The sequence below is a fragment of the Gallus gallus genome, chromosome 1, assembly GCF_016699485.2.
Source record: "Gallus gallus isolate bGalGal1 chromosome 1, bGalGal1.mat.broiler.GRCg7b, whole genome shotgun sequence".
Classification (NCBI taxonomy): Eukaryota; Metazoa; Chordata; class Aves; order Galliformes; family Phasianidae; genus Gallus; species Gallus gallus.
This window is the reverse complement of record NC_052532.1, coordinates 13427817-13441146: the sequence shown is the minus strand read 5'-3', so window position 1 is coordinate 13441146 and position 13330 is coordinate 13427817. Positions and strand designations below refer to the sequence as shown.

General features: G+C 38.5%; 1 protein-coding gene across 3 annotated transcripts in view; it reads left to right on the top strand.

The window, feature by feature from the left end:
• The window catches only part of RELN (reelin), a 273059-nt gene that overhangs the window by 75994 nt on the left and 183735 nt on the right, over window positions 1–13330 (top strand). For all 3 annotated transcript variants that reach the window (XM_004934740.5, NM_001305123.2, XM_040701261.2), the window contains exon 3: window positions 696–831. In XM_004934740.5, coding sequence (XP_004934797.3) covers window positions 696–831 — 136 coding nt within the window. The remainder of the gene's footprint in view (window positions 1–695; window positions 832–13330) is intronic.

The following is a 13330-nucleotide window of genomic DNA, read 5'->3' as shown; positions in this document are numbered from 1 at the left end:
TTGGTGAGGGGGGTGTTTGTTTTTTTTTGTTAGTTTTGCTAAAAAATATATATATGGTTCTTTTATCTAATGATGAACTGGAGTGAATTCCATAGAGGATGATTAATGGAAGACATTTACATTCATCCATATATTAAAGGCCGATTAAAAAAAAAAATTCAAAGGAGCGTATACTGGTAAAGCTGTTGAAGGCTGCTGCTTTTATTTCAGATCAGAAGAGTTAATGAAACAAAAGCTCATCTGCTTTTTTCCAAGTAGATGTGCCTGCCTACTAAAAGATAACACCTTTCTCTATCAGCTTCCTTTTTGCTAATTAAAACATGAGATTTCTCCTTCAGATTTTATTTTCTTTTAGATTGATAATGTATGTAAATCAGTTAATGGAGTAACACTGATTTACAGCAGCTGCAGTCCAACTCCCTCCTTTAAAAATGCAAATAATTCCTCTGGTATTGGTCTCATGAAGAATAATGACAGCAAGTACATGCAGCCAAAGTCAGCCTTGGCTCAAGCAAAGGCCAGCTCCAATGTTTTCGTTGGCATTGATTCTAATTAGTCTGTGGCATGCTCTTGGCTTTTCACATTGCATATTGCCATGATGAAACACATGGTAGATGTATTACTCTATCTGTTAGCACCATGCAAAGAGCCATTAACATGTGTTACTGTTTATCTCCCCTGTGTCTTTCTTGTAGGAATTATGTCTGACCACCAGTTTGGAAATCAGTTCATGTGCAGTGTGGTCGCGTCACACGTGAGCCATCTCCCAACCACCAATCTCAGTTTTGTTTGGATTGCTCCACCTGCGGGGACAGGCTGCGTGAACTTCATGTACGTATATACAGAGCACATATGGCTCCTATAGCCAGAGAAGATAACCATTTTGGAGACAACAAAATGGTCTTAACCCATTTGCACTAGGAACTTATACTTGCACCATGGTCCTGCAAAGAGTAGACTTTATTTGGAAGTAAAACTACTGACTTCTTCCTGATTGATGAGTTTCTGTCTGTATTAGGACTTCATATTTCAAAACATATAAGAAGGAGACAGTGTTCTGTAACGTAGCATGCCATCAGAGAAATAAGGTAAAAGTGCACCAAGACTAACATTGCAATAGAAAATGATTTCACTTAGTTATTAGTCATGTCAGTGAACTTTTCAGAATACTGCACATTTGCATTCACCTTTTTTTTTTTTTTTTTACTTGTTGCATTTAATAAGAGTTAGAACCTTACAAGGCTCTCATGATGTTGTTCAGATTGTAAGCCTCAACATAAAGCACAAGCAGTCAAGAATACTCATATTCAAATATTAACAGTTCCTGGTGAAAAACGTTTTAACTTCTGCTTAGTTCTGCTGGTTTACAACCTCAGAAAAAAAGATTACTCTCAGCAATTTTTTGGGGGGTAATTTTTTTAAATATCCAAGTCAACATACCATGATTTAGTACTTTATCAAGTGCCCACAAAATACATAACTTAATATCATTATAATATATATATTACTATATTTTACCTTAAATTATTTTCTAATTACTTCTCCCAGAATTTTGGTAGATATGAGGTAAAAATATATACCTAGAATAGAATTGAAAGGAGAAAATACTTCAAGCTTGATCCACTCACAGAAAAAAAGCCAGGGTGCTCCCTACTTAGAAAAGTCAATGGTCACAAAATTTCACTGTGAGACCTTTTGTCCACTTTGGTGACTGCTCTGATTGTCCCAACAAATCTTGCTCTCAGTGTGTTTTTTCCTTTCTGACTGGGAAGCTGCAGGTAAGTGTCCCAATGTAAACAAATTGTTTTATTGTTTAATGTATGTGAAAACGAAAAGAGTTCCTTCCTTCTTTGAGGAGCCGAGTTGCTGATAGTGATCACAGTATCTGTTGATTGACTGATCCATGTCTTTGATATTCCCCTTTCCTCCACAGTGCCATTTTTTGCTTGTTTTGTTACAGTATGTTATTAGCTGCAATGACAATGCCAAGACATTTTTATCTTTAGCTCTCCTTTTCTTCGAAATGTCTAATGGAAAATTGGGAAACAAATAGTTGTGATGAGTGGCAGACTTTGGAGAATGCATTTGTTTCCCATTAATTTCTGCAATGTACCAGATAAGCTGTTTACATTATGTAAGATTCCCGTTCGTTATTTGACACAAGTCAAAGCTGTGGAAATTTTGGAGGAAATACTTCCACTGTTCTGTGTGAATTCTGTGTCAGAAAAGTTGGCCTCACAAAATAGTTGTACGTGCCCTGAGGAAATCCATCAGCTACGTTCTTGAGGTGAAAAATATTTGAACTTTATGCATCCTTGCAATTCCTGTTTAAATAGATAATTAACTTCGTTGATCAAGTTGTAGCAACTAAATTTTGTTCTTTTAGGTGTGTGAGAAAAATGGGATGAGCTGTACATCTTTTCTTCATACGCCTGCCCGCTCCCTTTCTTTGTTGTTGTTTTGTTCTGCGTATTCAAGAAACAATTGTTGGCCCTAGATTACATAGTGAGTGTGAATACATTTTTTTTTTAAGAGATGTGATCTTTCATTGCAAGTTTTAAGCTCAATTTATAAACAGGCATCTATTTTCCTGTGACCTGTTGTTGCAGAAATGTGAAGTCATGGCTTGAAGCAGTGATTGAGCACCTGGTGGGAAGGCAGGGCCAGCCCAGGGGGCCTCAGGTGTATGCAATGCACTGAGTGACCAGAAGGGGTGGAACCAGGATCCACCCCTTCTCAGACCTCATTTAAGGGATGGCAGTGGAGGTAAGGGGATCTTGCTAGAGATCCCTATGTGCCTGAGGCTTTTTAGGGGTAAGCAGCTTCTGTCCTTTGTTTCAGTGCCTATGGCTGTCATGTTTGAACGTATCTGTATTTGCTGCAGCCTGGGGCTGTCATTGCTGTGCTTTCTATCATGTTACAGCATTACACTTATGTTATTGAGCAAGTGTTTTTCTGTTTGTTATTGTTGAGGAAGAACTTATGGACAGTTCTGTAGAAATACAAATAGTGCTGTGGCTGCTGATTCACACGTAAGTGAAATTAAAGGGACGTTTTTTGAGGCAGTAGGTGCTTGCCTATCTTGAGATCAATTGAATGTTCATTACTGGCTTCAGTAGAAACTAGTTTAGGTCAGCACTGCACTGTTTTGGAAGTCACAGCATCATAGTATCATTTGAGTTGGAAGCAACTCTTAAAGGTCATCTAGTCCAACTCCCTTGCAACAGATGGGGGCACCTACAAGTAAAGCAGGTACTCAGAGCTTCACTTTAACTGTTTCTAAGGACAGGGCACCCACACATCTTTTGGAAACCTGCTCCATTGTTTCACTACCCTTCTCACAATAAAATCTTTTTCTTATATTCACTCTAAATCTTCCCTCTCTTAGTTTGAAACCATTTTCCTGATTGCCTGTTAGAGCCATAATGTGCATTTGCACCTATTCAAAAGCAGTGTTGCTTGGACCATGTTGGTACAGTTTTTAATCATGCTACAGTATATAGAACGTGCACAGACATCTGAATTTACCTGAGTCTATAATTTGCAGCACTGATGTCAACAGAAGTATGTCAGCAGTCTGGCTGAAGACACACCAAAAGTGCCTTTCCTGGCTTGATCAACCCTGCGCTGCAGCCAGTCCTGGTCTCTCTGTCCCAGCCAGCCATCGATCTCAGAGGCTTTACAGACTTCCATCCCATAAGGATGCTCCTTGATGCTCATTTCTCCTTGAGAATGAGCAAAACAGTACAACCCACATCTGTCTGGTGTCCTGTGGGATGAATTCAGACAAGAGTGGGAAGGCTTAGCCTCCTAGATGTTGGTATTTCCTTCAGAGTTGACTTGGCTGCAGGACTTATAGGGAAGTGTGACCATCAGCTGAAGGAATTGAAGGGAGGGGGAATATATTTTCCTCCTCCTAATTTTCTTCCAATCCATCTCCTCATATTTTCCTCAGCTTCCTGCACTTCCTTGCATCAGCTGTTGTTTCCCATGCCTACTGAATCCCTGGCTGCAGAAAACAAAGGTATTGCTTTGTTCTGTGCTAGGCTGCCTGCCTTGCATGGCTCTCTGACTTCAGGACTTCAGAGATCTGTCTTTTCCTTGTTCACCTCCACTCACTCCTCCACAGAAGATTAACTTAAAAAGACTTTTTAACACTTGACACTAACTACTTGTCCAGTTTAAATATAACAAAAGTACCTGGGTGATAATTTATGGACTCTGTCAACAGTGTGGCAGAGCTAAGAGCCTCCTATGCTGCTGCAAATATATCTGTCATTCAGGTCAGCTCATTAGTCTTTGACCTCTCTCAGGATGGATAATAAGGTCATTAATTAGTGCCAGCTCTGGCAATGCAGGCTTTGCCATGCTGACACCTCTCCCTGGATACTTCCCAGGAGGAGCTGGACAAAGGTCACCAGGCGAATCTCCCCGGGCCACTGCACAACGAGCTGTTATGGACATGCTATTGACTTACTCCTGGAGGGGCATGGACACGTGGTCAGGAAAGCTTAAATACTCAGGGCTCAAATTAGAGTCATTCATAAGTAAGTTAATATCAGTGAGAGCATTCTTGCCTCTCTCCTCCAATGTAGATGGGTATCCTACACATCAGGGCTTGGTTTGGGGTGAGGGAAGGGTAGAACTTTATTTTCTGAATAGTATATTGAAGTGAAATTTCTCACTTATTCAGTCTTGATTATTATTTCTCTTCTTATTTTTTTGTAACATTCTGTCAGAAGCGTATTTATTGCTAACATGCCTAAATGAAAAGGAAAATGAAAACAAAAAGCAGCGACTGTCCCTCTGGTTTGTCTTGGTGTAATTCTTTTCCATAGATGCTCCAAGATGAACTGAGGAAATAAAAGTTAAAATGCAGCATTTGTTACAGAATAGTTTTCTTAGTAGTGCATTAGGACTCCTTCAAAGAGCGTTCAGCACCAAGAGCTCCTAAGCAGATTGTTGTGGTCTGTAAGTATCGCTTACCACCAAAAAAGCAGGCCCTCCTTTGTGCTAACGAGTTATTTCTCTGATTGTTGGAAATCCGTAGAACATTATCTTCATGAGCCTTCAGCTAGGTCTTGCTGTTTGCAATTTCTGCTCTAAGCTCACTCAGTTAAACCCCAGCCTGCTGTGGGGATGATAATGACGGGGTGATGCTCAGTGTTGCATCTGAGGTTGTTAAGCCCATATGTTTATAGATGGCTTAACTTCCTAGTTTGTGGAAGTAATGAAGCTGACCCAAATTTCAAAAACATACTGTGTTTTGAGCACCAGAATGGTTTACTGCAGAAGTTCCAGCTACTGTATTAAATACAATAGATTGCTACAGAAATTACTTTGGAAAATAAGAATTTTTTTATATAGCTTTTTTTGCTAGTCATCAAACAGGTATCTTATAATTCCAATTGTCTATATGTATATTCACTGCAACCTCTATTAGTAGTAGAAAGCTTTTGGAACATATTTATCAATTTGCAAGATTTCAATTCTGCACAGTGTAGCTTTTTAGGTATTTTGATCTTTAAAACATAACTTTAAAGCTGTCTGCCAGAGCCGAACTGAACTAGACTTGTGTAATGATGCCTAATTAGCACAGTGGCAGTGTCCACCTATGCAGACAGGGGTAGGAGAATTGAAGCATGGAATTAGCGTATCACTTCTGGAGCAGGAGCACTGGTTCCCAGCACAGCTCCTGGGCAATGTCTGGGCCTCAGTGCTGCGACAGACAGCTGAGCTATTGAAAGAAACTTGGGAGAAACATTCAAGGAAGGAGATGTGTTTTTCTGTTTGAGTACGCCTTTTCCCACAGTCACCTGATGATACAGCTCCTTTCTGGGAAATTTTAAGTACCCTGTTCCCAAACCAGTCTTTTCATGCCCATATGTTTAAGCCGGTTTCTAGGAACTGGCAACTGTGCCAGTGCATGAACATGAAATATCATGCTGCACAAACATTACAGAACATAAAGGCTGTGATTGAGAGGCATGGTTACCTATTTAAAGCATTTACAGAAAACCCATGATAAGAATTATGAAAATACTGAATAAACATTCAAGATTACATAGTCTTCTATTCCTCTTTCTAGGGTGGGAAGGGGATATATTGTCTGAAGAAGTCACAGTCTCCTGGTAAACCACTTTGCTAAACAGTCATTTAAGGCAGTGTTTACTGTTTTCTTTCACTTGTTTTAAAAAAACAAAACCCACAACCTAAAACCCATTCTGAAATGAAAGAAATGCAGAGGAGTAACTTCAAAATTAAGTATATGATTGTTTACTCTATACTCAATGGTAGTATGGACAGGTGTTAAAAATGTAAACAGAAAATAGCAAATACCAGAACAAAGGTCCCTTGTATTTATGTTATAACTCAACTCTTGAATATATGATCATATAGATTTTATTCCTTGCATTCTTAGGAAGAATCAGAATTCTTCATAGTATCCTATTTGTTGCTATGATTTGTAACATTTGCAGTCAGTTAAAAAATGTCTCATGGAGAGACAAAGCAGGTGGACGCCATAACGTATAGGTGGCCTTGGCTCTGGGTCCTGTGAAGCACCAGCTCCCTATGTCAGTCTCTTCCTGCCATTTATTGTAAGGTAGTAGTGAAGCAGGGTATTTATTATCAGTCTTTTTGCTGTTGGTCTATCAGTAGCCCTGTGTGAGACAAGGATTGTATGAGCACAAAGTAACTGTCCTTGTTTGCAGTCAAGGTAGATATGACACATATCCATATTGCTTATAATTTATGCTCTATAGACAAAAAAAAATCCTCATCAATTGTTCTTTCTGGTGTGCTGGTTTAGTGGAAATATGAAACTATGAAGAAAAATTACTCCTTTGCTATGTTTTCCACTTCCCTGGGTAGAGGCATTGTTGTAATGTCAATCAGCATTATGTGTAACATTCTGAAAATCACAAGCCAGTGTTTCATTCAGATCTTGGCTCTGCTTGTGTCCTATTTTGATGTGGTGCCCAGATTACCTCCTTCATCCTCTACGTTTGTTAATTTCCCAGTGAAATCAAACACCACGCATGGAATCACTGTGACTCTTCTGAGTATGACCCCAAGCAACACAGACCCAGCTGATTGTGGAGAATTACAGTTTCCTTGTCTATTTTGTCTCACTTTTGTCTTTTTTATGGTGTGGCAATGCAAACAGAGGAGACCAGTGAGTAATTCTGTGTATTTTCAGAAACATCGTTATGTACTACCACAAAATGTACTGTGATGAGGGAGTGTTCAAAAGAATTCAGTGCAAAAGAAGAAAACCATGACGGACAATGCAAGCTGATTACACCAATTTCAACTCCTCAAAGGCTTTTTCAGTTTCAGCTTCAGATAGGTATGCAGATATCTCTCAATAGGTATCTATGAGTGAACCAAGTATCTCTAATTCCTTTGATAGCGAGTTGAGGTGCAATCCAGTTACAGAACTGCAGGCATGTAAGACCTGACATCCAGCTTTATTTACATTTAGAGGGAGTTACCTGCAGGTCTAGCAGGTCTCTCTAGCTCTAGTAGTTTCCTTTGGACATCCCAAATTATTCCAGACGTGCTCAGGAAGCAGAATCAAACCCTTGGTCTTCATTAACTGTAGTGCATCATTAGCTAACTAGTTTCCATGCAGACCTTTCTACAGACACCTAAAGGTTTTAGTCTGGATCTGTATCCCACCCAGACAAACTCAGCTGCCTAAACATAAGCGCTGAATACCACATGAAGAAAAATTAGTCCTTCATCCCCATCACTGTCAGTAGTATCTTTGTCCGTGTCAGGAATTTCTAGTGAGTTGGCTGCTCAACAGTGGAACACTGCTGAAGTGTATCTGTAGAACAGGCAGCTTTGTAAAGTTCAAGTCTTGCTTTTTTTTCTTAACGTCTGATATCATCTTAGGAGAGTGACAATCCTACTGCTCACTAAAACAAGAGGAATATCCAGTGCTTAACACTTTCTCCAATCTTGCAGAGAACTGGCCATTTGCTATTTCAGGCTCCTCATGCTGCGTGGGTGCAAGAAAAGCAGAATCAACAAAGCCAGGAAGAATGAATAAATGAATGTGTGTTAAAAAAGGAAAGCACATGACAATTCAATTGATAAGTTAGCTGGGCTCAATTCAAAAGATGAGAAAAAATATAAAATGCAACTTTCAACACTGGGTAGCGTCAGAATAGAAACTGCAAGATGGTACTGTATTAGGATTGGGGTTTTTATTTGTTTGATACAAATTTAATATATCAGATACATGTAGTGTGTAATAGCAGAAAGCAACTCAGTATGGCCTTTGGCTACTCTGTTAAGAACTTGGCATTGTTCCATGTAGGACTCCAGCACTTTCTTCATGAAAGAAAATGAAATTCATTTCTGCTGGTGTTATCTAAATAATAAAACAATCACTATAAGAATTACTTCCCTTCTTATAGATGTTCATTTGGCAATTCTAGAAGCAAAGATTAGATTTTACTTTCTTCCCTTTCTGTGCAATGTACCCATTATTTTCTGCATGAGACCATCAATTTGCAATCTACAATACAGTTATCAGTAATTGTGTTTAGAATTCTCTCTTGAATTTTGTTTTGTTCTCTCTGAAATTTAACCTCAGGGTTATTTTTTCAGAGCATATTTTAGCTTAAGAGCATAAATCTTTGTTTCATTCAAAGAGATGCTTTTTCTTCCCTTCTTCCCAAGATGCTTTAATTTTGAAAACATGACTAGAATATAAAATACATTACACACACTCCAGCAGTTTGCTTCTACTGGTAGGTTTTCCTCTGTAACATGAATTGAGTGAAACATCTTTTGACAGCCAATAATTGATTGATAACAAACCTTTTAAAATGAGTTCTCAGAAGAAGTATGTTTAATGAAATCAGCATTAAATAGTTTTTGTGAATTCTTCTGGAAACGTTGGTTATATGAAGAGTGAGCTATTAACACACACAGAACCCTTCTGTAGGGACAAATATACAATATATAAAAGCCCTACTGCAGGCAAGGGCTTTTATACACTGTATATTTAGGAACAATTGTATTAGATGTTTTGGGAAGCTAAATTTCAGTACTGTAGGCGAGTTCTTATAACTGCACATTGTGTGTGCATGGAAGCCTTTGTGGCTCTGGAATGTCCCCCTGGTTGACTGAGAGAGTCTGATAATTTCAATGCTGTCTCTTGAGTGGATAGTACAACAAATGTCTAGTGCATTAATGAGTTTGAGATAAGTGTATTGTCTGTATAATTCTTTGGAAAGAACTTGACTTCTTGCAAGGGGCTGTTACTAAATAACTTGGTGAAGAGCTCAATACCAGAAGATGCTGAGCACTGGCCTTGATCCAGCAGAGCAATCAGGCATGTCCATGCTGTCATCAAAGGCACAGACAGAATTTGTTGCATATTTTTTTTTTTTTTATTTTATGTCTTCAGATTACTTGTATACACAAAAGCCTAACTTCAAACAGCAGAGGACATATAAGGATGTGCTGTCCTTACTCCTGGTTCACGCAAGCTTGACTTACTCTTCTCTCCTTGTTTGTCTGGGTGAACTCTAATAGGGAAATCTACAAAGTAGTATTTTGTGGTGCAGTAATATCCAGCAACACTTCATGTGTATATATATATATGGAATGAGAAAACTAAGGAAGCAGGAAACTATAATACAATATGACAAGAAAAATTGTTTTCTCTCTTTTTCAATACTAAGATGTTATCCTCACACCTAAAGGTAGCAGAAGCCTAAAAACAAAAAAGAAATAATTCTTGAAGATATCAAAAACATTAAATCAAATTCTGCTACTCATATGATGGGAGAAAATGGGTTTCAGTATTCAGAATGATCATGAGCTCAAACTACGTGACAGAGTGGACTCTGTCATATTTGTTCTGACAGTCCTTCATAATTATTTCTTTAAACTGTACTCAACAATTGGACATACACTTCCCTAATCTGTTACTAATGATTAGATAACAAATAATATCACAGAATAAATAATAAAATATAATTATTCTGTAACATCAACATCTACATTATTAAAATGTCATCAGGATAGAGCTGCAGGACTGTGAGCTTTATGGGGTAGGGACAGCACTGCAGCAGTAACTTTTCCTCAGCAGCTCAGTCACGGGAGCAGAAGTCTCAAATACAGAGTGGTACCCACTTTCATAATGATGACATACTGCTGGCGGAGTGGTGGATGTCGTGATCATGTCATTATTGTAGCTGTTCCATTAATTGTGTTCCATTCGCTTGTGATAGAGAAGAGCAATCATCTACGAGAAGGCTTGGAGAAGCTGCACCAATTCAAATAATAATAAATTTCATTCTAAAAAGAAACAATTGAAGTAGTTAACATGCTGTTTGCTGGCTGTTGTCGCTGCTTAATGACTTTTCTCATAACAAGTATTTTACAAACACGATACCACCACAGCTTTGTGAAAGTGCTTTCCTTACTGGCCATTGCTTTCCTTTATCCTCTCAAGTGGCTTGGGTCTGTCATTTCTGATAGAAATGCAACAAATCTAACATGTTACATCGAACCCCTCTAAGTATGTCTCTTAGCTCAACATAAGCTGTTTGGTCTAAGTTGTGGTGCATGTTTCCTTGTGACGTTTTCTGTGAATTAATGCATTTTTGAATCCTTAAACAACAGGAACTCTGCAGCAGTCTCTGTGATTTCCCACCAAAGTAGGGAAGAGTTTAAAATAGCCATTTCAAAGAAAGAAATGGAAGAAAGCCGATCATGTTTTCTTATTTTCCAGTACTTCACTTGTCTTGAATCTTGCCCACATATAACACATCAGTTGCAGACCAAAAGCATGCCTCTAAAAGCTCACCCAGCTCCTATCAGCATTAGTGTTTATGCAAAGGATTATAACTGATGTGAACAAATTACTTTGCAGAACCTACTTACACATTCAAAAAGCATGTTCTAAATGCCTTAAAATACAAAAGATAAACAGTAGAAACACTTTCAATCAGTATCACAGACTGCTTTGCAAAGCAGGGAAGATGTTAGGGCCATAATTTGACTGACAATTTTAACAAGCATATATGGAGAGAATGTGTATGGTGCGTTAAGCTGCATAAAGCCTTTCTTCTAAATCCAGATGTAGGCATTAACGCGCATATTTGAGATGGCATGCTTATTTGCTAAGTGCAAAGATGGTTAGAAAAAGGCTTTCCTGACAGAGGATAAAAGCTGGAGTACTCTTTAATTTTGGTTACTGCCAAGCTTATTTCAACAACCACAATAGTTATTTGGCTCCGTACCAAAAAGTGGCAATACAGTACTTACATGTCTATGGATCAAAATTAGATGAAAAATTGCTGTTTCTCATCTCCAAAGCCATTTGCTGCACATTTTATAGGCCTCAAGATGCCTTTTGTAATATGTGATAACAGAGCCAACTGAAGCATCTGCCCGGGAAGAGATTACTTTAATTATGGACTCAATGTCCTATTTTCTGCAAGTGTTCCCCAGAGAATTTCTTACTGCTGGATGAGAGGTGTTATGATGCACATTAAAATCTGCAAATCAAACAAAAGAGGTTCTAAAAGTGAGACAAGGACAGCCAATAAGTCTCCAGTCTTGTATTCAGTGGTTTAAAAAAAAGTAACCCTGAATTCTGTAATGATAACTTCCTAATTAATCTAACACCTGTTAAAATAGATTTAAAAATGAATATTAAAGAAAGTTTTCCTTCTTTCATAATCCTATTATATGCTGTAAATTGATTGATCCACAAGTCTTTGAAATACTTGTTTTCCTTTTAATTTTTTCAACACAGTGGTAGTTACTAATGATGTAAGATGAAAAATCCAGCAATTAGGTTTCTTGTTAGCTCCTATTTTTGTAGCATGTAAAGTTTCTTGTCATTAAGAATTCATTTGCTTTTCACTGTAGTATCATTGATCACAATTAACTCACTTGATATTAAAGTGGATGTGCTGTATGCTTCTATAGAAATTGTGTAAAATACCATTGATTTAGTACTGTTTAATAGCTATTTAAAATATTTGTCATTCTCTCTTTATCAATTAAAAAAAAAAGAAAAGCCTGGAGATCTTCATTAGCAGCTGCTGTAATGATGAGCTAAAAGTTTTCTCTTTACACAAAATATGATGGAAGAGCTCTAAAGGCAGCTGTGACAGCATGTGAAGTACTGGGAAACTTCCCTAAAATTTGTAAGATTGCCAAAATTAAAAGGGAAAATGACATTTTCAGAATATCCTGGAGTTAAAAAGCATAATAATAATAAAAAAGAAAAACCCCTCAGACTATTTGAAGTGCATCTTAATCAGATGGTCATATAAGATGATAGCATTTGGAAGTACTGTCTCTTTGATATGTACAGATACTAGAAATGTTAACTCCCTTAAAACGGGGGAGTGAAAGCAATGCTCATCCTCTATAAATAGCACTAACTGATATTAGGTCTTTTCCAATTGCTAATTTTACAGCAACTTTCTTTACTGAAGCAAAACCAAGTATGGAAAGGATGTGAGAATGTAGCTGATCATGCAGCTCCCAGACCCAGGAGAGGCTCCTTGGAGAGCCAAGCTTGTTCTCTCTTCCTCATGGTTTCCAACACCGTTTGGGATGTCCAGGGAATACCTGCCCCAAGTTGTGCCACTGCAATCACGTAGCCTAAGCCTGTAAACGTGATCACAGCCTGATGTATTGCTGAGTATGTCTTGGCAACCCTGCCCAGGCAGCAAGGTTGGAACTACAAGATCTTTAAGGTCCATTCCAACTCAAGTCATTCTATGATTCTATGTCTGGAGACACCTGATCTGGATTTACAGAACTGAATTAGGCTTTAGAAGTGATAGTACCTACTCTGTCTGTGCTGTGACTCATTATCCCATGTGACAAAGGTGGAGAAAGCTGAACCACTCAAGGCTGGCTTTTGGTGGAGCCATCCTGGGCTAGGAGGAACTGGAGCACAGCTCTCTGCTGTGCGTGATGTGGGTGTGACATCCTGAAGACTGTGGGCAGGAAGCATCCATGCAGACACATGTAGACTCCAGCCTCATGGGGAATTAAGAGTTGAAACTCAGATATCTAATCTGTCGGCTAGGTTTTGCATTGCAGATTTTTTTCTGACTCCTTCCTCTGGCTTTGAGAAGTTGCCTGATGCCTGGGTGAGGGGCAATATGTGGGAAAATTCCTTGGAGATCCTTGGACCCAGGTGTGAACTTAATCAATACCAACTACTTTCAGGCTCCTTGCTTTGCCTTTTGGTCTGTTACTGAGAAGGTGGAGGAAAGGATCACTAACAGCCATAGTTTACTGAACTGATTGTGGACCCAGTGCTGGAGGGTGGGCA